The sequence below is a fragment of the Rana temporaria genome, chromosome 5, assembly GCF_905171775.1.
Source record: "Rana temporaria chromosome 5, aRanTem1.1, whole genome shotgun sequence".
NCBI classification, from domain to species: Eukaryota; Metazoa; Chordata; class Amphibia; order Anura; family Ranidae; genus Rana; species Rana temporaria.
The window spans coordinates 321,217,413-321,232,656 of NC_053493.1; the positions used below are offsets into that span (position 1 = coordinate 321,217,413).

Genomic DNA, 15,244 nt, shown 5'->3' on the forward strand with positions numbered 1-15,244 from the left:
GGCATAAGGAAATACTGTCATCTGAATTATTAAAACACAAAAGTGCTGACTGCATCAGTCTCTAACCAGTTCTGCTAATACTCTGACCAAACCCATTTCTCGTTCTTTTTATACAACAATGTGTGAGGTGATAGTTCTTGCCTTTAGCAGAATAAGTGAGGAAAATTATGCATATGCGACAAAAATTTTTATAAAAAAGGAAGGGCAGACAAAACCAAACCTTTGCAAATATAAAACTAAAACGCACCATATACTGTACTGATGAATGTCCTTTTATACAATAAAGTACAAGTTGTGGATATTACACAGAAGACAAGGTCTAAATGGCACATAGTATTTATTTTTCTGTCAGACAGATGCGTTATCTATGAGAGGCAGCATAGTAACTGCCAATCTAATATAGTGGCATATGGCAACACCTGCTAAGCTAGCCAAAAGAAAGGATCACTAATACTTGGCCTACTTTCATGAAGAGAAACAGCGGAACACGCCCTAGTAATAGTGCTGCAAAAACTGCTATTGTAGCCTCGGATGATATTAGTGAGGAGCAGCGTATACAGTTTACTACAATTGTAGCTTTCCTAGATTCATTGATGCAGAAACAGTTTCAATGTGCACAGCAAATCATTTACATATGCTGCATTGCCATTATTGGGCAACAAATGTATTGCGTTACATTATACTGTACCGGGATGACAGAAAGTGCCCACAAAAACCTGCGGAGCTTTATCTACCACCACTCTCAGGATTCCCTAAGAGACAAATAAAAAAAAAAAAAAAAGGGGTCTCTACAGATAAGATCCCTGTTGTAAATTGCCAGCCATTCTACAGGTACAGACCATAGGCGTGCACACAGGGTGTGCTGGGTACACCCTTATCACCCCATGTGCATCAGCATTATCCAGGGGTGGCACCCGGTGGGTGGTTGGGGTGCCAGTGGCCAGTGTAAATGCCCCCATTATATTAAAGGCTAGGTTCAACTGTAGGAACATGTTACACCTATACTTAGGATGTAACAAAAGATGCTCCCAATCAACTGTCTCCCACCATCAGAGCCTTCTCCCTGTGACAGCATGTGGCATTATTGTGTGTTTGTGCTTTGGGGTGCACACCCTAATGCAATAGGCTGCGCACACCTATGGTACAGACAACTATCTAACCGTGTATAGGTTACTGCATATACTGTAGTATGGAAGTCAAAGGAAAAAAGGTGGTCTATCAACTTTACTCACAGTGTGCATGAATTGACATGCTTCATTTCCTGACTCGAGCATGTCAATCATTATCTAGACCTTTCGTGATATCTTTAAATAATTACAGCAGGGGTGCACAAATACGCCAAGATTAACCCCCCCCCCCCCCCTTTGAGACTGACTTGTTAAGAACAGCAAGACAAAAAGGTAGGATTATTGCAGTGTGCACTTACCATGAAGGCATAGCCATGTTCATGTTTAATGTTACCGGCATGATAGGCCTGCAAATAGAAAGCTCTAGTTATGCATCTGACCTGCAATATTTTTATAAGATAAGACAATCAAAGTGGATAAATCTAATGCAATATACAACACTTACGCATGTGGACATATATACTTCACATGAGGACTCCTGATGCTTGCCATTGCTTCTGCCCAGCCATGCCTAGTGGGTACAGGAAAACAAAACAAAAAAAATGTTTGTGCCAAGTGTAAAAAAGTAGCTCTGACCATAAGCTTTTTGTGCTCTTCGTTATGGTATGAATGTTTACTTTAATACGGTGGTTGAATCCAAAATATCTGTTTCATGTCTGAGGTCCCCTTATAAAAAGAAAGCCTCCATACTGGCTTTGCTGCAGCTGCACAAAAGGCACGTCACTCTGCATCTGGTGTTGAAACATGCAAATATGTGCGCTGGTCTCTTCAAATAGTAAGCTTGCCTTTACATGTCATTACACTGCAATTATATTGAGAATGGAATGCCTCTGGATCTGTCAGCCACAGATATGTAGCACCTAAAAGGTGTCGTGAAGCCAAAAGATTTCTGTTAAATTCTTAGATGTATGGACTGTGCTAGGTTCTAGCTGAGAGAGACTCCCACACCCGAGACTATACCAACTTGGTCTGAGTAGTGCTCAGCCATTCATAGGAAACTTTGAATTCTGTGAATGAATACAAAGCTTCCTCAGGATTGGCTGAGGTGGGCTGGTGACATCAACCTATCAAAGGACGCTTGGTATTCATTCACAGAATACAAAGCCGCCTATGAATGGCTGACCACTCAGACTGATTCGAGTACAAGATGGTAGGTAGTCTGTCTTACAGCCGGTACCTAGCTACATGCAGTACATACAGCACTTAAAGTGGTTGTAAACAGAACCCCCCACCCCCCCCCCCCCCCGGGAAGTTACACCTCCAGGTAAGCCTAGATTAAGGCTTACCTGTAGGTGTTTGCAATATCTCCTAAACCTACATGGTTTAGGAGATATTTGCCAAAAGGTATATTATACACCGTTGTCTACGGCGAATTCCATTCATAAAAACGGCAATGCCATATTTGACAGGTCCCGCGCGCATGCGCAGAGTGACGTCTTCGCCGCTCATGCTAATCACAGTGCCGGAGCGGCGATACCGGGAAGTAACCTTCCGGGTATCTGTGGAGAGATGTCTGCGGCCGGAGGGGGAGACGAGGATGGCTTCGATCTAAGGAAGGTAATGCATAATGAGCTAGTATGCTAGTCATACTAGCTCATTATGGCTTTGTCTTGCAGGTGATCCCCTCCTTGTTTACAAACACTTTAAAGCCGATTTCCATGTTTTCATTTAGACGCCTTTCACACTAGGGCAGCGTTCAGGCACTTAGCGCTGGAAATGGCTTCTGCTAAGCGCCTGAAACCGCCTCCCATTTATTCAAGCAGGGTGGATATAAATCAATGATAAAAAAAAAAAAAATCAAAAAATAAACAGATTTTCTAGATTTTTTATTTAAGATACCTTAATAATTTAGTTTATTCAGCATGAAATGGAGCTTAGTTATGTAGCATGAGGCTGCATATTCTGCAATATTTACATTTTTGGTAAACTCATTTACTACCACTCAGCACAAAGGCCCACCTACCAAGAGGCCGCATATTTGCATGCGGCTGGTGCCAAGAAATTAAAACAGAAAAAGATATGTCATATATTTTCTGTTATTCTTTTATCTGTGATGAAGCACACACAGCTCACCAACAAACACATTCTAATAAGCCATCAAACTTTAGACATACCCAGTATCTCCCAAGCCGTGCAGGAATATAACCTGAAATAAAGAACATTGTTTTAAAGCCAAGTCTTTATTATGATTTTAAAAACATTTAATACATAACTAGCATGTCAAAATTCTGAAAAGATACACTGGCATGTATTAATTTACAGACTTTAATACATTGAAATAGAAAGCATAAATTAACCCCCCTGATGCTGCCTCCAGACAGCCTTTTTGGTGGGCTTTAATGCCCAGGAGGGGGGCACAGCTTCTCCATCATACAATTTAAACAGTCATGCGATCAGGACCTCTACTCACTGGATTCCAATCAGAAGCTTAGAGCAAGCTTGGTCAGCTTGCTGTGAGAATGCCCTCAGTCCCCAAATCTCATGCCACCTTAAAACGCATAAGTGCAGCAGTTGGACATTACAGCCCACCTTTTCTTGTTGCCACATGTATGCATCAAGTAGTTAGCAAGAGGTAATAGAGACTTCTATTATAACCTATTGAGTTGATGGAAAAAGTGAAATTCCAGTCATTGGGTACAGATGAGACAGTAACGGACAGAGTAAGATATAGGATGGATTGGGGTAGGGAGTTCCAGAGCGAGAGAGGCTCTGGTGAAGTCCTGGAGACAAGAAAAAGGAGGCGACAATGGGGCTGGAGAGCAGAAGATCTTGGGAGGTGCAAAAAGATGGTTTGGGTGATAAGGCTGGTGATGTAGCTCGGAGCTGAAATGTGGATGGCTTTGTTTATTATGGTTAGTATTCTAAATCTTATGCACTGGGTGGCCAGTAGAGGGATTACAAAGAAGGGAGGCAGCCACTGAGCAGTTAGAGGTGGACGAATCTGGCCGCAGCAATAGATTGAAGGGGGGATGGCCCAACGCCACACAAACCAATAAAAATGAGTTGCGATAGTTCAGGCAAGAGATAACAAGAGTGAATCAGGAGCATTGTGGTGTCTGGGGCATAGTCAGGAAATCTTGTTGAGATGAAGGCAACCAGATCTGGACAGTGACTGGATGTGGGGTTGGAATCCAGGATTATACCCAATAGCTCTTGCACATGGGGCGGTCCAGCTGCAGTGTGTCCGCGAGGGATAGGTGCAGGATCCAGCCTTGATGCAGGCAGCCTGAAGCACCAGAAAGGACACAGCAGCTGAACAGCCCCACATGCAAGGGGCCCAACATCCTGGAGGAATACTATGCCTTCAGTATTGGAAAGATTTAGTTGGAGGACGTGGCTCAACATACACAGATATGTCAATCGGTAAGGAAGAGCAGGAAATCAAATAACAAAAACACCAGTCAAAAAAAAAGGGCCTAAATTTACAGTCTGCAGAACTAGTCAATAAGTTTGCCGGCAGTGTCAAATTATTTTAAAGTGGTTCTAAAGGCTGGATGTTTTTTTTTACACTTTAACCCCTTCAATACAGGGCCTTTATACCCACCTCCATACCCGGCCTATTCTGGCACTTCTCATCTACAAAATCATCATTCTTTTGCTAGAAAATTACTCAGAACCCCCAAACATTATATATGTTTTTTTAGCAGACACCCTAGGGAATAAAATGGCGGTCATTGCAACTTTTTATCTTGCACGGTATTTGCGCAATCATTTTTCAAACGTCTTTTTTTTTGGAAAAAAATGGTTTCATGAATTAAAAAAAAACAAACAAAACAGTAAAGTTAGCCCAATTTTTTTGTAAAATATGATGTTACGCAGAGTAAATAGATACCCAACATGTCACACTTTAAAATTGCGCACACTCATGAAATGGCACCAAACTTTGTTACTTAAAAATCTCCAAAGGCGACGCTTTGAAAATGTTTACTTTAATTGTTGCACATGCTCTAACGCACGCGGCGATACTTCACATATGTGGTTTGAACAGCGTTTACATACACGTGAATTCACTTCTGAGCGCGAGCTACCGGGGACAGGGGCGTTTAAAAAAAAAAAAAAAAAAAAAAGAAGAAGTATTTTTTTTTTTTTTTATCACTTTTATTCCCATTACAAGGAATGTAAACATCCCTTGTAATAGAATAGTGTGCAACAGGTCCTCTTTATGGAAAGATGCGGGGTCAATAAGACCTCACATCTCTCCTCCAGGCTGGAAAGCAGGAGATCGTGAAAAAAAAAAAAAAAATCACCGATCTCATGCTTTCTACCAGCAATCGCAGCTTTGTTTACTTCCGGGTACCGGGGCGTGACGTCATCACATCGCACCCGGGCCTCCGACGGTCATAGAGATGACTGGTGACCATCTGGTCACCAGTCATCTCTATGCTTCCCATCTGGCGCTGGACGATTCTTTCTCCAGGCCTCTGATGGAACAGGAGAGCCTGGAGAAGCACCGGATGGAGGATGTCAACTATAAGAACGATCAAGTGGCGGAACCGCCAATATATGATCGTTCTTATGGTGCGCAGGATCGCCGCCGGCAAACAATGATATCTGAATGATGCCTGCAGCTATCATTCAGATATCACCGCCCAAAGTCCAGGATGTCATATGACGGCCGGACAACCCCCCAACCCCACCCCCCCGGCCACCCAAGCCCCCTCTCCCCCTTCACTAGCCATTCTACTTTATTAGAGTAGAGCGGCTGGTACTCTTATAGGCAGTACCAGTGGGAAAGCTAGACATTATTTTACCCGTGGCAAAAAATCAGTTTGGTGCCCCCCCTTATGGGACAAGATTAGGCAGAAGTGATAAACTCCCAGGCCATAGCTGTTGAGTCAGCCGTCTGTCCCCTCCCCCATACTCCTCTGTATTAACAAAGATAAAAAACACCCAATAACTATTTCCCTACCGCACCCCCTCCCCCTCTAAACACCAACACCTGAGCCCTTCAAGGATCCAGCGCTGTGCCCGGCTGTGAACTTTCACAAATAGGTTTCCATTTAAACCCTACAGTCTTTGATGGCTAGTGATATGCAACATAAAAACTTATTTGAGGCAAGTGTTGCAAATGAAATGTACAATGTAACATGATGTATCAGAAGATGATTGCATATTTAATCTGCGATTTATATTGGTCCTGTAACTAGCAAACAGACTGCTTACACTACACACCATCACACAAAATCTCTTCAAGGTCAGGTATTTCAGTTATTTTATTGGAAAGGCAAAATGTCTGTGTGCATAGCTTTGTAACACAAGGCTCCATTATAATATGGTGCCCTCATTGCTGACACTGTTCATTTTTATGAAATCACGGGGGCTGGCATTTCAGGCTCAATGGACTTTGAGAAACTTGACTCCAAAGGGCTACATGAATATGTTGAACAATAAGATTGTGGCAAAACTGGAGTTAAAAGAAATGGGGCCAAAGCTCTTATGAAGTGCACTCCTGTGACCCAGACTCAGCCAATAGCTGAAATCTTCTGTCAGCCGACGTCACACACTCGGGCCAGGCTATAGAGGGGGGGGGTCGCAACTTTAATGCCGGTATCAGCTTCTCATAGCACCACCAAGAGCCTAGGCTGGCCATAGATCGTTAAAATCTCGTCCGGTTCAGCAGGAACCAGCCGAGATTCCAACTGTTAAAGTGGATGTAAACCCTTACATACCACTTTCACCTACAAGTAAGCCTAGGATAAGGCTTACCTGTTGGTGCCGGAAATATTTCATAAACCTACACGGTTTAGAAGATATTTACAAATCGGCGTACAGCGATTTCTTCTGCGCATGTGCCGGAGTTAGAAAGGGTATGCTGTGCCGTTTCTAGCTTGGGTCATGCCGTGACTGGCATGCGCGGGAGTGACATCACGCGGCTCCAGCCAGTCACAGAGCCGGAGTTTGTGGCCCTGGAAGGAAGAGGAGTGAAGAATGGATGCTCGCTGCCAGCACGGAAGACGGAGACATCACAGGCTTCTCCTGCAGTAAGTGTCACATAATGGGCTACTATGTAATGCATAGTAGCCCATTATGATTTACCTTTGCAGGGAAACAAAGAGGAAGTAAACCCCATCAGGGTTCACTTCCTCTTTAAATGGGCAGGCTGAATGTACCAAGTACAACCAGCGTGCCGGATTCGCTTGTGATCATCGCAAGTGGCAGGTACAGCGATAATCATGGTCTTCTCCCAGCAGGGACAGCTTACCCCTGCCAGGAGAAATGACAGTTGATCAGCAAGAGAGAATTCCCATTAACACTGTCGGGGGGTGGGGGTGTCGCATAGGTGTCGCCAATCATGGCCAGCTGCTGCTGCCCTGCCCACAGGCCAATGCTCCAGTGAGCTCTGGAGGGGCAGAGCAGAGAACTGGTGACTGACAGTAACCAGTTCTCTGAAGACTAAGAGCTGAGCAGTCAGCGATGTCTGATCTCTCCGTTCTCAGTGTAAAGGCAGCGGGGGACAGTTGCTGCATTCACCTATTATGTAGGTTTGTCGTCATTTTGAAATCCCACACCTCTCTTTTAAACTGCTACATTAAACGTTAACCCAAGAAGATTGACCCGAGGAGACGGTCTCTTGTAAATGCAGTTGCCGCTGTGCATTAATGTTCACTGTGCATGAGCATCAGACATAAAATATGGGAAAGCCTTGCAAGCTACCTTGCGTGTTCACTTGAGCCATGATGAAATCTATATATAAAACTCAACGTGTGTGTGTGTGTGTTCCAGCATCACGTCCAAACGGCTAAAGATATTAACATGAAACTTGGCACACATGTTACTTATATGTCAGCAAAACATAGGATAGGTGGTTTAACCCTTACCCACCCCCATTTGCCATGGTCGGGGTTTTCCTTTAAAGTCCCATTCAACTCTATGGGAAATACATGTTACTTCATAACTTCCAAACGGCTGTAGATATTTCGATAACACTTGGTCACATGTTACTTATATGTCCACTTAAACTATAGGATAGTTCATTTATCCCTTAACTACCCCCATTTGTGAGGGTCGGGGTTTTTGTTTAAAGTCCCATGCAAATCAATGGGAAATGTATGTTCCTACATAACTTCTGTACGCCTGGAGATATTTCAATAATACCTGCTACACATATTACTTATATGCCAAATAAAAATATATGACAGTTAAATTAACCCTTACCTACACCCTTATATAAAAGATGGGTATATTTATATTACTATGATTTTCCTCCCCAAAAGGTTAAGATAGGAAGACCGGGCCACGCCGGGTATTCAGCTAGTGTATTATATAGATGGCCAGCTGCTAACACTGTTCACAACCCCAAATAAAGTGCAAAGTAAATACAAATAAAGTAAATTCAAATAATTGTAATAATTCACTGGATTTAATGAATTTGGAGCACAGGGCAACACTTTTATTTATGAGCATCGGACATACGGTACTTCACAGAAGTTTCACGCTCAAACACATCAGACTTGCAGATATTGGGTCAATGCTGAGGCAAGGGCACATTGGCATATGCAAAAGTACAGCCGTGCACAGCAATCCACCTGTAGGTCAGGCTGTAGGTGGTAACTGCAACAACTAGGGTGTGGGAAAGCCATCGGAAAATGAAGCTAGGCATATAAAATGCAAATGAAACCTCTGTATGCAAGAACCCTGAACGCAGTCCAGAAGTAATTATTATACAGGATTTATATAGAACCAACAGTTTGTTCAGCACTTTGATAAATAAGGCAGAGCGAAGAGTCACAGTGCAATTAAAGACAAGAGGGTTGGTGGTCCAGTTAGACCCCTTTCACACTTGCAGCATCAAAAAGAAAACATAAAACAGTGCTAAAGCACTTCCAAACTGCCCCAAAAGATGCTGCTTGCAGGACTTTTTCTAACATCCCACAAGCGCAGTGCCCAAGTGTGAAAGCACTCATTACAAAGAATGGAAAGGCACTTTTTAGAGGTCATTTCTAGCACTAAAATGCCTGAAAACTGCCAGTCAGTCCCCTGTCCATGTCATAGGGGTCTTAATGAGGAATTACACTGTAAGGAAGAGAGAGAGAAAAAAAGAAAAAAAGTTCTCCATTGGGGGGTTTGGGGTACATTGATGAAGAAAGTTAAACTTCAGTTGTCAGATAGAGGTATGATCAGCTTAGCTAGACAGGAGTTTTTAGGGATCACTAAAAGCAAACAGGAGTAGGAGATAGGGAGTTCCAGGGGATGTGCGGGGCTCTGGAGAAGTTTTAAAAGGGAGGAGGTGATGTGGGAGCTAGAAAGCAGGAGGTCTCCAGAGGATCGGAGGGGACAATTTGGGTGATTTTTTTTTTAAGGCAATGTTGGTGATGTAGCTGGAGTCGTGGATTGCCATTTATGTTAGTATTTTGGAGTGGAGGGATTGGCATAGAAGTAGGGGTCAACAATGAGCGGTTGGCAAGGTGAGCAAGTATTGCAGCAGCAATCATGTGTAGTAGAAGACCAACAAGTAAGGAGTTGCAGTAGTTTAGCTGAGGAATAACCAGGGAGTTAATTAGTAGCTTTGGACAACTCACTAATCTCTCCTCCCAGTGTTCAGAGAACGGATGACCTCACAGTCTCAATAGCCATTTCTTTGAATAGAAGTTACAGAAAAATATAATAAAGTCTGTCTCGTATATACTGGCATGGACAAGGGACGCTCCAGAGAAAAATTGAGTGCATCCTGGAGTTAAAGTGGCTGTAGACATATACCCAGCGAAGAGCTGATACACAGATGAAACAAATCCTCCTACATAAGTTGTACTTGTATATCTACCTCTCTACATCGGTTCAAAGTGCTGAATTTTAAAGCTAGTCTGAGAAAAAAAAATACATATAGATAATTATAATCATAGGCAACAAAGCATTTCTTGACCAGCAGCTGCACATACACACACTGCCTATGATTGGCGGTGTGCAGTGCCCTTTCCTGTTGGGTTCAATCCGAACACGCCTGAGCCAACTTCTATTACATACTGCAGAGCTCAGTGAGAGCTCCGACAGCTGATTGGAGAGAAGGGACATAAGCCCCCCCCCCCCTCACACAGCTGACATTGACAATGGAGGGATCTCCAGCAGATTGACATTCTTCTCTTGGTGTCAGGAAAATGTGTCAGAAGTGATTCATGCTGATAGCAGAGGAAGGAAGCAGCAGACAGAAATTACACTTAGAGATCTGGATTGAGACAAGTACAAACTATAAAGGGATATGCTTTATTCATATTTCATGTCTGGAGGTCTCTAACCACTTTAAGCATGGATAATGGATGCCAACAACTTCATAGTAAGTTTAAACCACACTGATGTAACCCGTAAGATTTTGGTTAAATACCAAGTTCCTCAAAAGCCATCTAGTGCCGATAGACATTAAATTGCACAACGCAGACAGCCCCAAGTTTGAAACATCTATAGCAGAGGAAGCAATTCTACAGTGGGAATCGAAAGTTTGGGCACCCCAGGTAAAAATGTGTATTAATGTGCATAACGAAGCCAAGCAAAGATGGAAAAATCTCCAAAAGACATCAAATTACAGATAAGACATTCTTATAATATGTCAAAAATAGTTAATTTTATTTCCATCATTTACACTTTCAAAATTACAGAAAACAAAACAATGGCGTCTGCAAAAGTTTGGGCACCCTGCAGAATTTATAGCATGCACTGCCCCCTTTGCAAAGCTGAGACCTGCCAGTGTCATGGATTGTTCTCAATAATCGTCAGGGAAGACCAGGTGATGTCAATCTCAAAGGTTTTAAATGCCCAGACTCATCTGACCTTGCCCCAACAATCGGCACCATGGGTTCTTCTAAGCAGTTGTCTAGAAAACTGAAACTGAAAATAGTTGACGCTCACAAAGCTGGAGAAGGCTATAAGAACATAGCAAAGCGTTTTCAGATGTCAATATCCTCTGTTCGGAATGTAATTAAGAAATGGCAGTCATCAGGAACAGTGGAAGTTAAAGCAAGATCTGGAAGACCAAGAAAAATATCAGACAGAACAGCTCGCAGGATTGTGAGAAAAGCAATTCAAAACCCACGTTTGACTGCACGATCCCTCCAGAAAGATCTGGCAGACACTGGAGTTGTGGTACACTATTCCACTATAAAGAGATACTTGTACAAATATGGTCTTCATGGAAGAGTCATCAGAAGAAAACCTCTTCTACGTCCTCACCACAAAAATCAGCGTTTGAACTTTGCAAATGAACATATAGACAAGCCTGATGCATTTTGGAAAAAAGTTCTGTGGACCGATGAGGTTAAAATAGAACTTTTTGGCCGGAATGAGCAGAATTTAATGAAAAGAACCTCTGTCCAACTGTTAAGCATGGGGGTGGATAAATCATGCTTTGGGGGTTGTATTGCAGCCAGTGGCACAGGGAACATTTCACGAGAAAGAAGGAAAAATGGATTCAATAAAATGTCAGCAAATTTTGGATGGTAACTTGATGCCATCTGTGAAAAAGCTGAAGTTAAAGAGAGGATGGCTTCTACAAATGGATAATGATCCTAAATACACCTCAAAATCCACGGGTGATTACATCAAGAGGCGTAAACTGAAGGTTTTGCCATGGCCTTCACAATCTCCTGACCTCAACATAATTGAAAATCTATGGATAGACCTTAAAAGAGCAGTGCGTGACAGACAGCCCAGAAATCTTAAAGCGGGAGTTCACCCATTTGTAAAAAAAAAAAATTTATCCCCTTAGCTTCCTGCTCGTTCGGTCTAGGGGAATCGGCTATTTGTATTAAAATATGAGCAGTACTTACCCATTTTCGAGCTGCATCTTCTCCGTCGCTTCCGGGTATGGTCTTCGGGAGCGGGCGTTCCTTCTTGAGTGACAGCCTTCCGAGAGGCTTCCGACGGTCGCATCCGTCGCGTCACTCGTAGCCGAAAGAAGCCGAACGTCGGTGCGGCTCTATACTGCGCCTGCGCACCGACGTTCGGCTTCTTTCGGAAAATCGTGACGCGATGGATGCGACCGTCGGAAGCCTCTCGGAAGACTGTCACTCAAGAAGGAACGCCCATTCCCGAAGCCCATACCCGGAAGCGACGGAGAGGATGCATCTCGTAAACGGGTAAGTACTGCACATATTTTAAAATAAATAGCCGATTCCCCTAGTAAAAACGAGCAGGAATCTAAGGGGGAAAAGTGCCCTCTAAGGGTGAACCCCGCTTTTAACAACTGGAAGACTTTTGTTAGGAAGAATGGGCAAAGATACCTCCAACAAGAATTGAAAGACTCTTGGTTGGCTACAAAAAGCGTTTACAAGCTGTGATACTTGCCAAAGGGGGCAGTACAAGATATTAACTCTGCAGGGTGCCCAAACTTTTGCAGACGCCATTTTTTTGTTTTCTGTAATTCTGAAAGTGTAAATGATGGAAATAAAATCTAACTTACATATTATAAAAATGTCTAATCTGTAATTTGATGCCTTTTGGAGATTTTTCCATCTTTCCTTGGCTTCGTTATGCACATGAATACAATTTTTTACCTGGGGTGCCCAAACTTTCGATCCCCACTGTATATTAAAGCAAACCCACACATATTTGCCACACTTTAAACATACAAGTGCATAAACTGAATGCATGTGTGTGCTGCTGGAAAAAGACACCAACATGTTCATATTCTGTCCCTTTAAAATTGACCTTCACCCACTTTATACAAAACGCCAACACAAAGTAGAAAGTGGACAATAGGGGACGATGGTGGAGGTTGAAGGATGCCATAAGAAAGCTGAGGGAGGCAGAGCATTTCGTGGAGGTGGACATGGTAGAGAATGGAAGGTGACAATGTCTGGAGTTGAGATAGTGACTAGAATTGAGGGGTGACATTCGGGTGGCAGTAAAGTTGGCAGAGGTAGGGGGAATATTAGGGGAGAAAAGGCGGCGACACGGATAGGAAATGACGAGAGATCTGAAAAGGAGGAGATGAAGGGAAAGTTGATGGAGGGAGACACACTGCAGACTGTTATAAAGTGACAACGTTTGGAGAAGAGGGTGACAGGAATGACTTGGGAAGAGGAGAAGGCAGAGCAAATTGGTAGACACACTGGAGGTGATTAGAGTTGAGGGGAAGGGGGGGTATAAAGTGGAGGGGGGCGATCAGAGTTGGGTACAGAGAGGAGAAGGTGGGTAAAGCATTGGGGGTGGGTAGAGGAGGTGAGCTGTTGGGGGGGGGGGGGTGATCAGATTCAGAGGGAAAGGAAGGGGGGGGGTGACAGTTGGAGGGGAGGGATCAGGATTGGAAGGGAGTGATCAGAGGTGGAAGGATAGGCGGGGGGGATCAGATTCGAGGGGATGGGGGGGGGGGGGTGATGACAGCTGGAGGGATTGGGGGGGGGGGATAGAGTTTAGAGGGAAGGGTTAAGAGTAGGGGGTGATGAGAGGTGGAAGGATGGGGAGATCAGATTTGGATGGGGGATACCAGTTGGAGGGATAATCAGAGTTAGAGTGATTGGGGGGGTCAGGGAAAAATCAGGATTGGATTGGGGGGGGGGTGATGACAGTTGGAGGGATAGAGTTTGAGGGATGGGGAAGAGGAGGGGGAATCAGGCTTGGAAGGGGGTGATCCGAGTTGAGGGGGGGTACTGAGAGGTGGAAGGATGGGGAGATCAGATTCGAAGGGCTTGGGGGGGGGGGGGGGCTTGATGACAGTTGGAGATCAGGATTGGAAAGGGGGTGATCAGAGTTGGAGGGGGGTTCTGAGCAGATATGGGGGGTACAGGGAGGAAAGGGGGTTAGAAGTTGGGGTAATGAGGTGTAAGGATGAAAAGGGGGGTGAGCAGTTGGGTGTAATCAGAGTGTGGGGGGGGGGTTTATTCCAGACAGTCACGACGGGTGTATTGGTTGGGGTGTGAGCAGCGTCTGCTGGGAGGGGGGGGACACACTTGGTCGGACAGGTGGGGGGGGCACACCAAGTCATACAGGTGTGGGGGGGACACACACACTAAGTCATACAGGTGAGGGGGGACACACACTAAGTCATACAGGTGTGGGGGGACACACACTAAGTCATACAGGTGTGGGGGGACACACACTAAGTCATACAGGTGTGGGGGGGGGGGGGACACACACTAAGTCATACAGGTGTGGGGGGACACACACTAAGTCATACAGGTGTGGGGGGACACACACTAAGTCATACAGGTGTGGGGGGACACACACTAAGTCATACAGGTGTGGGGGGACACACACTAAGTCATACAGGTGTGGGGGGGGGGGGCACACACTTAGTCATACAGGTGTGGGGGGGGGACACACACTAAGTCATACAGGTGTGGGGGGGGGGGCACACACTTAGTCATACAGGTGTGGGGGGGGGGGGCACACACTTAGTCATACAGGTGTGGGGGGGGGGGGCACACACTTAGTCATACAGGTGTGGGGGGGGGGGGACACACTTAGTCATACAGGTGTGGGGGGGGACACACTTAGTCATACAGGTGTGGGGGGGGACACACACTTAGTCATACAGGTGTGGGGGGGGGCACACTTAGTAATACAGGTGTGGGGGGGGGGGGACACTTAGTCATACAGGTGTGTGTGTGTGTGTGTGTGGGACACACACTTCGTCATACAGGTGTCAGTGTCCGGAGCGGGCAGGACGGAAGTTGCAGAGTACATGCAGTATGCAGTGTCCGGTTTGTATATGAGGACTCACCGCGGCCGTGGCCTTTCTGGCGGCGGGCACTATGGCAGGCAGGGGTGCGGACATGGTGTTGCCGCACATACACCGGGTGTGCCCAAATTCGTCTCCGTACTACCGGGTATCTTTGGCCGTCAACCGCCGCGCCGCCCTTATCCTTCAATAACCCGGAGATAAGCCGCGCGGAAGAGGGCGGTCCAGCGGCGTCATGAGGCACAGCAGACACTCAGCCCCTCCTCAGCCGATCCCACCAATCACCAGCTGAGCCGGGACCTGGACTGGAGACTTGAAGGGGCCCGTATGGCGGCCTTGATGTCACATACTAGACGTCTCTGATTGGGGGAAGATGCCTGTGGGCGGGGATAAAGTGGGCAGAATTCGACCTTTCATTTTTGGGGAGTCAGAGGATGTGTAAACGGGGGCGTGGTGGTGTGTGGGCGGAGCTCCGAAGTATACAGAGCTGGAGTGATAGGACCCTGATAAT

At 45.2% G+C, this 15,244-nt stretch overlaps 1 protein-coding gene across 1 annotated transcript in view; it reads right to left on the reverse strand.

The window, feature by feature from the left end:
• The window catches only part of LYPLA1 (lysophospholipase 1), a 44,149-nt gene extending 29,111 nt beyond the window's left edge, over positions 1-15,038 (reverse strand). The window contains exons 1-4 of the mRNA XM_040354205.1: positions 14,776-15,038; positions 3,242-3,273; positions 1,573-1,638; positions 1,427-1,474 (exon numbers count right to left, since the gene is read on the reverse strand). Of these exons, the coding sequence (XP_040210139.1) occupies positions 1,427-1,474; positions 1,573-1,638; positions 3,242-3,273; positions 14,776-14,844 (215 nt within the window). The 5' untranslated portion in view covers positions 14,845-15,038. The remainder of the gene's footprint in view (positions 1-1,426; positions 1,475-1,572; positions 1,639-3,241; positions 3,274-14,775) is intronic.
• Positions 15,039-15,244: the final 206 nt, after the last annotated feature.